The sequence below is a fragment of the Ahaetulla prasina genome, chromosome 1 (genome assembly GCF_028640845.1).
Source record: "Ahaetulla prasina isolate Xishuangbanna chromosome 1, ASM2864084v1, whole genome shotgun sequence".
Lineage (NCBI taxonomy): Eukaryota > Metazoa > Chordata > Lepidosauria > Squamata > Colubridae > Ahaetulla > Ahaetulla prasina.
This window is the reverse complement of record NC_080539.1, coordinates 6063053-6079165: the sequence shown is the minus strand read 5'-3', so window position 1 is coordinate 6079165 and position 16113 is coordinate 6063053. Positions and strand designations below refer to the sequence as shown.

General features: G+C 47.4%; 2 protein-coding genes across 5 annotated transcripts in view; both read right to left on the bottom strand.

The window, feature by feature from the left end:
- RAD51C (RAD51 paralog C) overlaps window positions 1–11146 on the bottom strand; it is a 94218-nt gene extending 83072 nt beyond the window's left edge. For all 4 annotated transcript variants that reach the window (XM_058164076.1, XM_058164072.1, XM_058164073.1 and 1 more), the window contains exons 1-2: window positions 10966–11146; window positions 5491–5749 (exon numbers count right to left, since the gene is read on the bottom strand). In XM_058164076.1, coding sequence (XP_058020059.1) covers window positions 5491–5749; window positions 10966–11086 — 380 coding nt within the window. In that variant the 5' untranslated portion in view covers window positions 11087–11146. The remainder of the gene's footprint in view (window positions 1–5490; window positions 5750–10965) is intronic.
- PPM1E (protein phosphatase, Mg2+/Mn2+ dependent 1E) overlaps window positions 1–15716 on the bottom strand; it is a 259054-nt gene extending 243338 nt beyond the window's left edge. The window contains exon 1 of the mRNA XM_058164070.1: window positions 15702–15716. The gene's annotated coding sequence lies outside the window, so the exon portion shown is untranslated. The remainder of the gene's footprint in view (window positions 1–15701) is intronic.
- Between the last annotated feature and the right edge of the window lie 397 nt (window positions 15717–16113).

The following is a 16113-nucleotide window of genomic DNA, read 5'->3' as shown; positions in this document are numbered from 1 at the left end:
CCTGCCCTCCTTCACCAGGGGAGCGGGATGACCCGTTGCAGGACGTGCTGAGGAGTTTAACGGTTATCTATACGATAAAATCGTTCAGCTCGGGACGGTCTGGACCAAAATTATGATTCAGACGGGCGCCTGAGGGCGGTCTTGGTGATATTGTCTGGGATGAGTTTGACCCTGTGGCCCCGAGGACATGGACAGGTTGCTGGGTAGGCTGAATGCCACCACGTGTTTACTGGACCCGTGCCTCCTGGCTGGTGCTGGCCACTCAGGAGGTGACACGAGGCTGGCTCCAGGCATTACGAGCGCTTCCTTGTTGGAGGGAGTCTTTCCGGCCGCCTTGAAAGAGGCGGTGGTGAGGCCCTCCTCAAGAAGCCTTCCTGACCCGCTGTTTTAGGTAATTATCGTCGTCTCCAACCCGCCGCGAAGGTTGTAGAGAGTATGGTGGCATATCAGTTTCCCTGCACCTGGATGAAACTGTCTATCTAGACCTGCTCCAGTCCGGTTTCCGGCCCGGTTACAGCACTGAGACGGTTTTGGTCGCGTTGGTGGATGATCTCTGGAGGGCCAGGGACAGGGGTTGTTCCTCTGCCCTGGTCCTATTAGACCTCTCAGCGGCTTTTGATACCATCAACCATGGTATCCTGCTGCGCCGGTTGGAGGGATTGGGAATGAGAGGCACCGTTTATCGGTGGTTCTCCTCCTATCTCTCCGACCGTCGCAGACGGTGTTGACGGGGGCAGAGGTCGGCCCCAAGGCCCCTCGCTTGTGGGGTGCCGCAGGGGTCGATTCTCTCGCCCCTTCTGTTCAACATCTATATGAAGCCGCTGGGTGAGATCATCAGTGGCTTGTGAGGTACCAGCTGTACGCTGATGACACCCAGCTGTACTTTTCCACACCGGCCACCCCAATGAAGCCATCAAGTGCTGTCCCGGTGTTTGGAGGCCGACGGGTCTGGATGGGGAGAAACAGGCTCAAGCTCAATCCTTCCAAGACAGAGTGGCTGTGGATGCGGCATCCCGGTACAGTCAGCTGAGTCCTCGGCTGACTGTTGGGGCGAGTCACTGGCCCCGATGGAGAGGGTGCGCAATCTGGGCGTTCTCCTGGATGAGCGGCTGTCGTTTGAAGATCATCTGACGGCCGTCTCCAGGAGAGCTTTCACCAGGTTCGCCTGGTGCCAGTTGCGCCTTTCTAGACCGGGATGCCTTGTGCACAGTCACCACGCGTGACGCCTCGCCTGGATTACTGCAATGCTCTCTACATGGGGCTCCCTTGAGGGGCATCCGAGGCTTCAGTTAGTCCAGAATGCGGCTGCTGGTGATAGAGGAGCCCTCGTGGCTCAGATGACACCTATCCTGCGCAGACTGCACTGGCTACCTGTCTTGCTTAGCAATAGAAATGTTGGGCTTAAATTCTGGTTTTTAAGTGAGGACTGCCTGTAATGGTGGGAAGGCAGAGCTCCAAAGCGTCTGATTTTGTATCTGGCTTCTCTCGGAATGGAAAAAAATCCTTAGCTGATCGTGATTATACTATATTTAATTTTATGAACAGGAAGGAAAACCTTTGCCTGGGGAAGATGAGTTCTTGCTGTCATTTCCTAGGCATTATACGATCCTGGTGGCAAAAAGCTCTATGTATGGTATTCAATTCAAATACTTTAAATTATGACGGTTTGGTTAAGCTAAGCCAAACAAAACACGAGTTCAACCAAGTGTGGAAATCCAGCCGTTATATCCATAATAGGAATTCTTACATTTATTTATTTATTTATTTATTTATTTATATTTTTATACCGCCCTTCTCCGAAGACTCAGGGCGGTGTACAGCCAGAATAAAACAGTAACACAGCAATTAAAACCATACATCACTATAAATTCTTTCCTGAGGGTCTGGCTCATGGCACGGCGGAGGAACTAGCCGCAGCCTGGGAACGGGCTGCGGCTGGGGCTTTAGACCGTGTCGTGCCTCTGCGGCCTCTGACCCGGCGCAGATCCCAACCGGCTCCTTGGTTCTCCGAGGAGCTGAGGGGGATGAAACGCCGGAGAAGACGCCTAGAGAGTTCCTGGAGGTCCAGCCGTTCGGAGGCTGATCGGACACTAGTTAGATCCTATACTAGGACCTACCTAGTGGCACTGAGGGAAGCGAGGCGTTGCTACGCCTCCTCCCTCATTGCGTCGGCAGATAACCGCCCAGCTGCCCTGTTTCGGGTGACCCGCTCCCTCCTTCACCAGGGGGAGCGGGATGACCCGTTGCAGGGACGTGCTGAGGAGTTTAACGGTTATCTATACGATAAAATCGTTCAGCTTCGGGACGGTCTGGACCAAAATTGCGGCGATTCAGACGGGGCGTCTGAGGGCGGTCTTGGTGATATTGTCTGGGATGAGTTTGACCCTGTGGCTCCCGAGGACATGGACAGGTTGCTGGGTAGATTGAATGCCACCACGTGTTTACTGGACCCGTGCCCCTCCTGGCTGGTGCTGGCCACTCAGGAGGTGACACGAGGCTGGCTCCAGGCGATTACGAGCGCTTCCTTGTTGGAGGGAGTCTTTCCTGCCGCCTTGAAAGAGGCGGTGGTGAGGCCCCTCCTCAAGAAGCCTTCCTGACCCGCTGTTTTAGGTAATTATCGTCGTCTCCAACCCGCTCATGGCGAAGGTTGTAGAGAGTATGGTGGCATATCAGTTTCCCTGCACCTGGATGAAACTGTCTATCTAGACCTGCTCCAGTCCGGTTTCCGCCCGGTTACAGCACTGAGACGGCTTTGGTCGCTGGTGGATGATCTCTGAGGGCCAGGGACAGGGGTTGTTCCTCTCCCCTGGTCCTACTAGACCTCTCAGCGGCTTTTGATACCATCGACCATGGTATCCTGCTGCGCCGGTTGGAGGGATTGGGAGTGAGAGGCACCGTTTATCGGTGGTTCTCATCCTATCTCTCCGACCGTCGCAGACGGTGTTGACGGGGGCAGAGGTCGGCCCCGAGGCGCCTCACTTGTGGTGCCGCAGGGGTCGATTCTCTCGCCTTCTGTTCAACATCTATATGAAGCCGCTGGGTGAGATCATCAGTGGCTTCGTGTGAGGTACCAGCTGTACGCTGATGACACCCAGCTGTACTTTTCCACACCGGCCACCCCAATGAAGCCATCAAGTGCTGTCCCGGTGTTTGGAGGCCGACGGGTCTGGATGGGGAGAAACAGGCTCAAGCTCAATCCTTCCAAGACAGAGTGGCTGTGGATGCCGGCATCCCGCACAGTCAGCTGAGTCCTCGGCTGACTGTTGGGGCGAGTCACTGGCCCCGATGGAGAGGGTGCGCAATCTGGGCGTTCTCCTGGATGAACGGCTGTCTTTGAAGACCACCTGACGGCCGCCTCCAGGAGAGCTTTCACCAGGTTCGCCTGGTGCGCCAGTTGCGCCTTTCTAGACCGGGATGCCTTGTGCACAGTCACCACGCCTCGTGACGCCCTCGCCTGGATTACTGCAATGCTCTCACATGGGGCTCCCTTGAGGGGCATCCGAGGCTTCAGTTAGTCCAGAATGCGCTGCTGGTGATAGAGGGAGCCCTCGTGGCTCTGTGACACCTATCCTGCGCAGACTGCACTGGCTACCTGTGGCCTTCCGGTGCGCTTCAAGGTTCTGGTGAACGCCTTCAAAGCGCCCATGGCATAGGGCCGGCTATTTACGGGACCGCCTACTGCTACCGAATACCTCTCACCGACCCGGCGCCTCACAGAGAGGGACCTCAGGGTGCCGCCAGCGAGACAGTGTCGTCTGGCGACACCCAGAGGAAGGGCCTTCTCTGTGGGGGCTCCTGCCCTCTGGAACGAACTCCCCCCAGGACTTCATCAACTCCCGGACCTCTGAACCTTCCGTTGCGAGCTTAAAACACACTTATTTATCTGCGCAGGACTGGATTGGTTTTTAAATTTGTGGGTTTTTTAATGGGTTTTTTATCATTTATTCTAAATTTTAATTTCGGCCAATTGAATAAGTTTTTTAATTGTATTTTAATAGTATTTATATTGTAATATTATTGTCTATTTTATCTGGCTGTGAACCGCCCTGAGTCCTTCGGGAGAAGGGCGGTATACAAATTTAAATAATAAATAAATAAAATAAATCTAATTCAATTTGGCTAAAAGTTAAAAGTCATAGAATAAAATTATTACTACATCTTTTTAAGATAGATGCCAGTATTATAATCTACATTAAAGTGGCACTCTGGCTGAAATGAATTTGCTGAAAGCCAGCCAGTAAATCAGGATCAAAAGCTGATCAAGGTTTTTCAGACTGTAGGAGTTCACTGACAGAAATGCTAGTAGTGCATATGCTATGAGTGTTAAGCGGCTGTCTTTTAAGATCAGACTGTTGCTCTCTAGCCAGTTATGACTCTTTCCCAGTCATTTGTTCTGGCTGGTAATAGCTATCCGTCTTCTTTATTAGATTTTCATCCCACCTTTATTATCTTTATAAATAACTCAAGGTGGCAAAGATACATATTCCTTCCTCCTACTTTCCCCACAAAAACAACCCTGTGAGGTGGGTTGGGCTGAGAGAGGGAGACCATCCAGCTGGCTTTCATACCTTAAGGCAACACTAGAACTCACTCACTCCTGGTGTCTGGTTCAAAGTCATTCAGCCAGGTTTTCATATCTAAGACAGGAGTAGAATTCAGAGTCTTCTGGTTTCTAGTCTGTTGCCTTCATCGCTAGAGCAGGGGTCTCCAAATTTGGCAATTTTAAGACTTGTGGACTTCAACTCCCAGAATTCCTTAGCCAGCCATGCTAGCTGGGGAATTCTGGAATTTGAAGTCTGTAAGTCTTAATGTTGCCAAATTGCCTTCTGGATGCCAAGCACTTGGAAATGAGACTAAACATGGAGTTGTTGTTGTTGTTTTTTATTTGAATTTATATCCCGCCCTTCTCTGAAGACTCAGGGCGGCTTACACTATGTTAAGCAATAGTCTTCATCCATTTGTATATTATATACAAAGTCAACTTTATTGCCCCCAACAATCTGGGTCCTCATTTTACCTACCTTATAAAGGATGGAAGGCTGAGTCAACCTTGGGCCTGGTGGGACTTGAACCTGCAGTAATTGCAAGCAGCTGTGTTAATAACAGACAGACTTAGTCTGCTGAGCCACCAGAGGCCCTGGTGAGTTGTGATTTCAATTCATCAAGATTTGATGGTATCAACTTGAAGAGCTGTGGTAGCACAGTGGTTAGAATGCAATATTGCAGGCTAGCTCTTTCCATTGCCAGGAGTTCAAATCCCACCAGCTCAAGGTTGACTCAGCCTTTCATTCTTCTGAGGTCGATAAAATGAGGACCGGGGGGAGGGGGGGAGAAATATAGGCTGACTCTGTAAACTGCCCAGAGAGTGCTATGAAGCACCATGTAGTGAGATTGCTATTGCTAACAGTTAATAAAATCACCAAGATCTTTCTGAGAGAATGATAAACACAGAGAAGTTACAGAAATGTGAGTTTTAGTAGTGCGTTTTACCACAGTTGTGTTTTCCCGACACCTGGCACTCCGCAGATCTCTGTAATTTTGGTGAGCTGCACCCCCCCACCAAGGATGTCATCCAGTGCAGAGCAAAAGGTGATGATGAACCCTTGAGTCTGCTCTTTCTCCAACAGTTCCAGGGCTGTGCTCTTCTTAGCACTTTTTGCTTCCTCAGAAGGCTTCGCTCCATCATTTTGCATTTCCTGTTTGATCACCTTTAAAATTTCTAGAGCATCCTCTTTAGAAATGTCGATCTCTGAAAAACCAAAACACAGAATATATTAATATAATTAAAAAGAGACACGACTAGTTAACTAATAGCCACTTTAAAAAGTATCCTTCTTTGGGGAATACCTAAAAGAAATCTTCTTGTAGTTGAAACTTTTAACAAGGGTTTTTTTTTTACTGCTGCTGCTGGGCACTTGCCTTTTAATTGCTAGAAATGTTTCAGCCCGTTTGTTATAACTGTACTTTTTATATATTGATGAACAATTTGTAGAAGAGAAGGACAGAGCATTTATAAACAACCAGTATGAAGGAAAAATATGAAGCTTTCATAAAATTAATTGCCATACATTTTCTTAGGGTTTTGATATATCTAAAAATCCCTTTTATACCTCATTTTATTTATGCTTCTTTAAACCTACTTGGCTTTGTTTTTTTTAATGAAAACTAAAGCATGGCATGATAGCATCACCTTGTGGTTGACAAAGGTAACAGTGTATTCCTACAGTCGTCCGCTAAAAAGCAAAACCCACCCGGTTTATTCTCCAATTAATTTTGTCACCTTAGGGACATTAATGTATCTTACATTACAGTTTATAAAATGCCCTAAAAATGCAGAAAGTGACACAAGAGTCTTTGAACTCATGTTAGGAATCAGCTCCTTCAACACAGGCATTTTGCTTCAGATTCATGTAGAACCCAGGGAAAAATGGTTTTAACAATGGCCCAGATCCATGGTGGGAGTATATTTATATATATATATATATATTTGTTTTCTGAGGTTTTCACGGGTGTTTGTATATAGGTCTTTAGTTGTTCGGGTTTTCTCCCGTGTAAAATTGGAAGTGTCTTGGCGACGTTTCGACGAAGTCTCATTCGTCATCTTCAGGCTTCTGCTTCGTGCTTCTGGGAGCAATGTGTGATCGCAGCTGTTTCTTCCTTTTAACTGCTAGTGGGGGTTTGAACTGATTGGGTGGGAGCTTGGCTGTGCTCTGATTGGATGGGGGTTTTTCTGTGCTCTGATTGGCTGGGGGTGTGTCCTGTGTTGGTGGGGGCTTGGTTGTGCTCAGTCTAATCTTTGCTCCCAGAGCATTGCTCCCAGAAGCACGAAGCTGAAGCCTGAAGATGACGAATGAGACTTCGTCGAAACGTCGCCAAGACACTTCCAATTTTACACGGGAGAAAACCCAACAACCAAAGACCTATATACAAACACCGTGAAACCTCAGAAACAAATATATATATATATATATATATATATATATATATATATATATATATATATATATATATATATATATATATATATATATATATATATAATTAAATTCTATATATATAGTGTACTATATATTTGTATTATATATAGTGTATATATATTTAATGTGTGGAGTTTATATTGCATATATTAGAGTATGACTGTTTCATTCATCAGAATTCAATTCCTGGGACTATATGGTAACAAGTAGCAAATAAACAATATTGATCTTATTTCTTATGCCCAGCTAGGTATCCCTATAAGCCAGCAGGAGCTGAACTTGATTGGAGAAAGACTGACCATTACTAACCCGTTACTATTACTACCACCAATTTATTAAACTTCTATACCTCCTGACTGGTGCTGGCCACTCAGGAGGTGACACGAGGCTGGCTCCAGAGGATTATAAATGCTTCTTTGTTGGAAGGGGTTTTCCCTGCCGCCTTGAAAGAGGCGGTGGTGAGACCCCTCCTTAAGAAGCCCTCTTTGGACCCGGCTATTTTGGGAAATTATCGTTAGTCTCCAACCTTCGCTTGCGAAGGTTGTAGAGAGTGCTATGCCAGCTACCCCAATACCTGGAAGAATCTCTATCTAGACCTGCTCCAGTCCGGCTTCCGACCGGTTACAGCACGGAGACAGCTTTGGTCGCATTGGTGGATGATCTCTGGAGGCCAGGGACAGGGGTTATTCCTCTGCCCTGGTCCTATTAGACCTCTCAGCGGCTTTTGATACCATCGACCATGGTATCTGCTGCGCCCGGCTGGGGGATTGGGAGTGGAGGCACCGCATCGGTGGTTCTCCTCCCATCTCTCCGACCGTCGCAGACGGTGTTGACAGGAGGGCAGAGGTCGACCGCGAGGGCCCTCACTTGTGGGTGCCGCAGGGTCGATTCTCTCGCCTTCTGTTCAACATCTACATGAAGCCGCTGGGTGAGATCATTAGTGGCTTTGGGGTGAAGTACCATCAGTACGCTGATGACACTCAGCTGTACTTCCACCCCAGGTCACCCCAATGAAGTTGTTGAAGTGCTGTCCCGGTGTTTGGAAGCCGACGGGTCTGGATGGGGAGAAACAGGCTCAAGCTCAATCCTCCAAGACGGAGTGGCTGTGGATGATCTCGATTCAGTCAGCTGCAGCTGCAGCTGACTGTTGGAGGCGAGTTATTGGCCCCAAAGGATAGGGTGCGCAACTTAGGGGTCCTCCTGGATGAGCTGTCGCTTGAAGATCATCTGACGGCCGCTCCAGGGGGCCTTCCACCAGGTTCGCCTGGTTCGCAGTTGCGCCTTCCTTGATCGGGATGCCTTGTGCACAGTCATTATTGTAATGCTCTACATGGGGCTCCTTGAGGTGCACTCGGAGGCTTCAGCTAGTCCAGAATGCAGCTGCGCTGGTGATAGAGGGAGTGTCGCACCTCCCATGTAACACCCTCCCGCGCAGACTGCACTGGCTTCCTGTGGCTGGGCACTTGCTTTTTAATTGCTAGAAATGTTTCAGCCCGTTTGTTATAACTGTACTTTTTATATATTGATGAACAAATTGTAGAAGAGAAGGACAGAGCATTTATAAACAATCAGTATGAAGGAAAAATATGAAGCTTTCATAAAATTAATTGCCATACATTTTCTTAGGGTTTTGATATATCTAAAAATCCCTTTTATACCTCATTTTATTTATGCTTCTTTAAACCTACTTGGCTTTGTTTTTTTTAATGAAAACTAAAGCATGGCATGATAGCATCACCTTGTGGTTGACAAAGGTAACAGTGTATTCCTACAGTTGTCCACTAAAAAGTAAAACCCACCCGGTTTATTCTCCAATTAATTTTGTCACCTTAGAGACATTAATGTATCTTACATTACAGTTTATAAAATGCCCTAAAAATGCAGAAAGTGACACAAGAGTCTTTGAACTCATGTTAGGAATCAACTCCTTCAACACAGACATTTTGCTTCAGATTCATGTAGAACCCAGGGAAAAATGGTTTTAACAATGGCCCAGATCCATGGGAGTATCTATATATGTGTGTGTGTGTGTGTGTGTGTGTGTGTATAATTAAATTCTATATATATAGTGTACTATATATTTGTATTATATATAGTGTCTTGTTTGTTTTTATTTGCCTGTACACCGCCCTGAGTCCTGCGGGAGAAGGGCGGTATAAAAATTTAATAAATGAAATGAAATGAAATGACTCTCTAAAACTGGGTGGCTCACAATAATATAAGAAGTAATAAAAACAAAAAATCATGATAAAAATCGATGAGTGCCCCTATTCCTGGTACAACACGTTTACTAGTACTTTCATTCATTCGTCTGTGCCAGTATACCAAAGGAGCGTGAACTAGGATCTAATCTGGGTCGGTCATCCAGACCAGAGATTTACTCTTCCATATAAATGTGTGTGTGTGTGTGGGCGTGTGTACGCACAAACATATGGTACATGTTTACTACATTCGCCTGTCCCAAAGACCAGATTTACTCTTCCACATAAGTGTGTGTATTGTGTACACAATATATTTCCATATATTTATATGGAAGAGTAAATCTCTGGTCTTTGGCACAGGCAAATATATGTGGTAGTAAACATGTTGTACTATAGGTGTGTGTGTGTGTGTGTGTATTTTCGTAGGTTTTCATGGGTATAGGTATGTAGGTCTTGGTGTATTCGGGTCTTTTCCCATGTAAGGTTGAAAGTATCTAGACGACGTTTTGACAAGGTCCCACTCCTCATCTTCAGGCTGGTGCTTATGGCTTTGTGCTTGTGCGAGCAAAGCGTGGTCTGAGCTGCCGTCTCTCTATAAATACTGACAAATATAAATCATGACACACGCCATGAACACATGACAGGACCTCGGACTCGGAGCCAGGCCAGGGCCCGGGATGCTGCATCACAGCCGTCAGCTCGGGATGTTGCAGCCCAGTACTCAGGATGTCACAGCACTAGACCTCAGGATGCTGCAGCACAGCCCATTACCCAGGCCGTTAAGACTAATGGGCACACAGCTAGGACCACACCCACACCCACACAGGATGCTATGAAACAGCTGACCAATCTGCAAACATCAACTCCATCAACCAATCAAGATGTAACAACACAGCCAACCAACTCGCTTAGAGCAACAAAGCCAGCACTCCCCACCTCCCCACCAGTATTTATAGAGACGGCAGCTCCGACCACGCTTTGCTTGCACAAGCACGAAGCCGAAAGCATCAGCCTGAAGATGACGAGTGAGACCTCATTGAAACATCGCCTACTTTCAACCTTACATGGGAAAAGACCCAAATACGCCAAGACATACATACATACATAATACATATGTATGTATATGTATGTATGTATACACACAAACGCACACAGTATTTATTAATCAAATGTACATACATCACCCATCTCCCTATTGTACAATATACAACATAAACACACACACACCACCCATACTCAGTTCTACTTATAGTGCATTTTAATAATTTTAATAAGAGAATTTTAGTTATGCATTGTCAAAGTGTAGAGATTGTTTTTAATATCGACCCAGGTTACATTTTTAGCAAGTCACTTTGCGATTCACTTTGATACATTACAAAAAATGTAATAAATAAAATCAAATAAAATAGATGGAGCACTAGTTTGAGTCTCACCCCCCCCTCCGGGGACACACACACACACACACATTTTAGAGGGCCCCCCAAAAAAATCTCTCCCTCCACCACACAAAACTCTGGTTGACAAGGAGTGGGATTGTTAAATCCTCTCAGGAAAAAAGTTGTTTGGTTTATCAAGGCCCAGAAACCCATCCGAGTTCAAAAACTTTTTCCCCGAAAAAGACATCAAGCGCTCCAAAAGACGGAGGATAAGAAGACGACAACTCCTTGCGGGAAATTAAGGTGGTCGTGAGGAAAGATCCGAAGAATAAAATTCAGTTTGACCCAAATTGGCGAAGTGGTTTTTTTTTTTGGCGGGAAAACCGGTTTTCCTTCAGGCCGCCGCGATACCTTTGCTCAGCTGGCAAGGCCCGACTTCCAGCATCTCTTGGGCCGTCTGGAAACCGGCGGCCGTTAGCTTCGCCCGCCAAGCCGGCGGTAACGGGAAGGTGCCCAAATCCCTGAGCTCCATGAGGGAAAAGAACGGGCATCGTCCATGCTTCGCCGCCTTCCTGAGGCGCTGGACTTCAACTCCCAGAAGCCTCTCGGATAGCGCGCCTGCGCCGAATAAATAGGGGGCGGGATTAGAATCCAGCCAATCGCGGGGGGCGGAAGGCTTTCTGCTTTGGGCCCGCTGGAACGGGCATGCGCCAACTGGGGAGGATTCTGGGAGTTGAAGTTCCAATCCCTTGCGGAGGTAGACAGCTTCTCGACATGCTCATTTCGAGCTGGCGATCGCTGGAGAGGATTCTGGGAGTTGAAGTCCTCCTGACTTAAAGTTGCCCAGGTTGGAGCCCCCTGATCCACTCGTGCAAAAGAAAAAAATGTGCAAGGTTTTGAGTCTCACCCTTTCTGCTTTCTCTTATTCAACAGGACTTGATAAGCCATTTTTTTAAACCCCAAAATTCTCCCAAAAATTTTTGCCTGGCCCAAATCTGGCATTTAAAGATAGAGCTGGCCTGAACATGGAAGTTCTACTTAAGTCTCTCTCTCTCTCTCCCTCTCTCTTCTTCTCTCTCCATTTCTCCCTCCCTCCTTTTCTCTCCATCTCTCCCTCTTCTCTCTCTCCCTCCCTCCTCTCTCCATTTCTTTCTCTCTCTCCTCCTCTCTCCTCTCTCTCCTCCTCCCTCTTCTCTCTCTCTTCTCTCTCTCTTCTCTCTCCATCTCTCCATCCCCATCTTCTCCTCCCTCGTCTCCATTTCTCTTTCTTTCTCTCTCTCTCCATCTTTCTCTCTCCTCTCCCTCTCCCTCCCTCCCACCTCTTCTCTCTCCTCTCCCTCCCTTTCTCCCTTCCCCCCTTCTCTCTCTCCATCTCCCTCCCTCCCCTCTCCCCATTTCTCCCTCCCTCCTATCTTCCTCTCCCTCCCTCTTTCTCCCTCCTACTCTTCTCTTTCTCCATCTCCCTCCTCTCTCTCCATTTCTCCCTCCCTCCCTTCTCTCTCTGTCTCTCTCTCTCTCTCACAAACACACACACACACACAAAGACGGGTGTAATCCCCTACCAGTTGCATCCTTAGGGAATTCTCTATCCCAAGGGATATACTGCTCCTGACCCCTGAGGCTCACTAAATTAAAACACCAACCCGCCTTGCTATCCCCATCAACATTTCAACGATTTCTCCAGTTCTGAGCTTCCACCGCCCAAGATTACGGTATAGATTTAATAAATTAAAAAAATGTCATAATCGATGTATTATTGATTACTGACGTATTCTCGTGTTCTTTTTTCATTATTTATTTATTTATTTATTTGATTTTTATACCGCCCTTCTCCCGAAGGACTCAGGGCGGTGTACAGGCAAAAATAAAACAGATAATACAACATACAATTTAAAAAGCAGATTAAAAAACTTATTTTAAAATTAGCCTGATAGGTTAAAATATACTAGACTAAAAAACCCCATTTAAAATTAAATTAATAAAAATTTAAAATTTAAAATTAATAAAATTCAATTCAAGCCAGCCCCACGCGAATGAAAAGATGTGTCTTCAGTTCGCGACGGAAAGTCCGAAGGTCAGGTATTTGGCGTAAACCCGGGGGAAGCTCGTTCCAGAGTGTGGGAGCCCCCACAGAGAAGGCCCTTCCCCTGGGGGCCGCCAGCCGACATTGTTTGGTGGACGGCACCCTGAGAAGTCCCTCTCTGTGAGAGCGTACGGGTCGGTGGGAGGCATGTGGTAACAGCAGGTGGTCCCGTAAGTACCCAGGCCCTAAGCCATGGAGCGCTTTAAAGGTCATAACCAACACTTTAAAGTGCACTCGAAAGGCCACAGGTAGCCAGTGCAGTCTGCGCAGGAGCGGTGTTACGTGGGAGCTACGGGTAGCTCCCTCTATCACCCGCGCAGCTGCATTCTGGACTAACTGAAGCCTCCGGGTGCAACTCAAGGGGAGCCCCATGTAGAGAGCATTACAATAATCCAAGCGAGAGGTAACGAGCGCATGAGTGACTGTGCACAAGGCATCTCGATCAAGAAAGGGGCGCAACTGCCGAACCAGGCGAACCTGGTGGAAGGCCCTCCTGGAGGCGGCCGTCAAATGATCTTCAAACGACAGCCGATCATCCAGGAGGACACCTAAGTTGCGCATCCTATCCTTTGGGGCCAGTAACTCGCTTCCAACAGTCAGCCGCGGCTGCAGCTGACTGAATCGGGATGCCGGCATCCACAGCCACTCCGTCTTGGAGGGATTAAGTTTGAGCCTGTTTCTCCCCATCCAGACCTGTACGGCTTCCAAACACCGGGACAGCACTTCAACAACTTCATTGGGGTGGCCCGGGGTGGAAAAGTACAGCTGAGTGTCATCAGCGTACTGCTGGTATCTCACCCCGAAGCCACTGATGATCTCAGCCAAGGCTTCATGTAGATGTTGAACAGCAGGGGCGAGAGAATCGACCCCTGCGGTACCCCACAAGTGAGGCACCTCGCGGTCGACCTCTGCCCCCCTGTCAACACCGTCTGCGACCGGTCGGAGAGATAGGAGGAGAACCACCGGTACACGGTGCCTCCCACTCCCAATCCCCCCAACCGGCGCAGCAAGATACCATGGTCGATGGTATCAAAAGCCGCTGAGAGGTCTAATAGGACCAGGGCAGAGGAGTACCCTCTGTCCCTGGCCCTCCAGAGATCATCCACCAATGCGACCAAAGCTGTCTCCGTGCTGTATCCGGGTCGGAAGCCGGACTGGAACGGGTCTAGATAGACATCTTCATCCAGGTATTGAGGTAGCTGTCGCGCCACAGCACTCTCTACAACCTTCGCCACAAAGCGAAGGTTGGAGACTGGACGATAATTACCCAAAATAGCTGGGTCCAGGGAGGGCTTCTTGAGGAGGGGTCTCACCACCGCCTCTTTCAAGGCGGCAGGGAAAACCCCTTCCAACAGAGAAGCGTTGATAATCCTCTGGAGCCAGCCTCGTGTCACCTCCTGAGTGGCCAGCACCAGCCAGGAAGGACACGGGTCCAGTAAACATGTCGTGGCGTGAAGCCTCCCCAACAACCTGTCCACGTCCTCGGGAGCCACAGGGTCAAACTCATCCCAAACAGACTCGACAAGACGTGCCTCCTCTCCCTCGCTTGGATCATCCCAATTTCGGTCCAGACCGTCCCGGAGCTGAGCGATTTTATCGTATAGATAACCACTAAACTCCTCGGCTCATCCCTGCAAAGGGTCATCCCGCACCTCCTGGTGAAGGAGGGAGCGGGTCACCCGAAACAGGGCGGCCGGGCGGTTATCTGCCGACGCAATGAGGGTGGAGGCGTAGGAGCGCCTCGTCTCCCTCATTGCCACTAGGTCATTATTTTATTGTTCCATGATTTCACCTCATTTTTCCATTCCAAAAAATTAAAATACAAAATCCAAAGAGGGAGAGAGAAAAAATCATATTTTCTGGTGGTGGTTTTTTTTTTTTGAAGACCTTTCACTTTTCATCTAAGAAGCTTCTTCAACTCTGACTGGATTCCCTACCCCATCCAGCTAGAACTGAAGAAGCATCCGAGAAGCGAAACATCTTCAAAGAAAAACCAAGAAAGTCCAGTTTCCTCTTGGAAAAAAAAGCAACTTTGGGACATCAGTTCTGTTTACTACTCTCATTTTTCTTCCTTTTTTTTATTAAAAAAGTTTTATTTTAACATTCATATCCAATAACATATTTAGTGTACAGTCATATACAATTAATCGGACCTGCCCGGTCACCACCCCCTTCCTTTAACTCTCTTCCCTTCTCTACCTTCTTCTACTTTCCACGACCATCCTCCCCTTCTCTTATCTACATCCTCTCCTCCTTCCTCCCTACACCTTCCTTCTCCCTCTTCTACCCCTCTTCCTTCCTTTCCTCTTCCTCCTCTTCTCTTTCCTACCTCCTTCTCTCTTCTCCTTCCTTCCTTCCCATCATTCTGAAATGGTAGCCAGGCAGCTCCGACCTTACATTAATTATACATCTTCAATCATCCCTGTACATTAACCCTCAATCCATTTTCTACCCTCTTTCCCCCCCCTTCCCCTCCCCCCCCAGTCCCCCCCCCCCCGGGACTTCCCAGAACCGAATACAGGTTATAAAACTAACAATCAAAAATTAAAATATAACACAAATCATAATCCATAGTCACTCCTTAAAACCTTAACTCCCCTTCCAGAAACAAAGAAAATACATTTCTTCCAATCCATTATATATCAGACCATTCCACTCCTAGAGTTCTCAGAGACTTCCGATTGAGTTGGTGTTTGTTCTTCAGTAAAGTACATAGTTTTTAAAATCCAAACTTCATCAATCAATGCCAAAACAACGTTCCATCTTCCAATATTCTGGGAGTTGAAGTCCACCAGGTTTAAAGTTGCCAGAGTTGGAGACCCCTGCTGACAAATCATTTTTCTTCCTTTTTAATTTTTTTTTAAATTTGCATTTATATCCCGCCCTTCTCCGAAGACTCAGGGCGGCTTACGCTACTATGTCAAGCAATAGTCTTCATCCATTTGTATATTATATACCAAGTCAACTTATTGCCCCCAACAATCTGGGTCCTCATTTTATCTACCTTATAAAGGATGGAAGGATGAGTCAACCTTGGGCCTGGTGGGGCTTGAACCTGCAGTACTTGCAAGCAGCTGCTGTTAATAACAGACTGCCTTAGTCTGTTGAGCCACCAGAGGCCTCAGCTTTGCTTTGCTGGCTGGGGAATTCTGGGAGTTGAAGTCCACCAGGTTTAAAGTTGCCAAGGTTGGAGACCCCAGGCGGCAAATAAATTTAACAATTAATAAAAGAATAAATAAAATATTTCTTTTTTAAAAAATCCCCCAAAATCGTGGGGGAAAAAAATGTATGGCTTTCTAATGCAACCGGCTCTCTGTGCAAACGGGGCTAGTTGCAAAAATCGCGGAGACGGTTTGCAAAAAAAACCCGCCCCGCACAATTTTTCGTGCAACCCCATTCCGAACGCATTTCCCGTGCAAACACAACCCGGGCGTGTCCCAGGGATGCAAACTTTTGCACACACCCGCACACACACA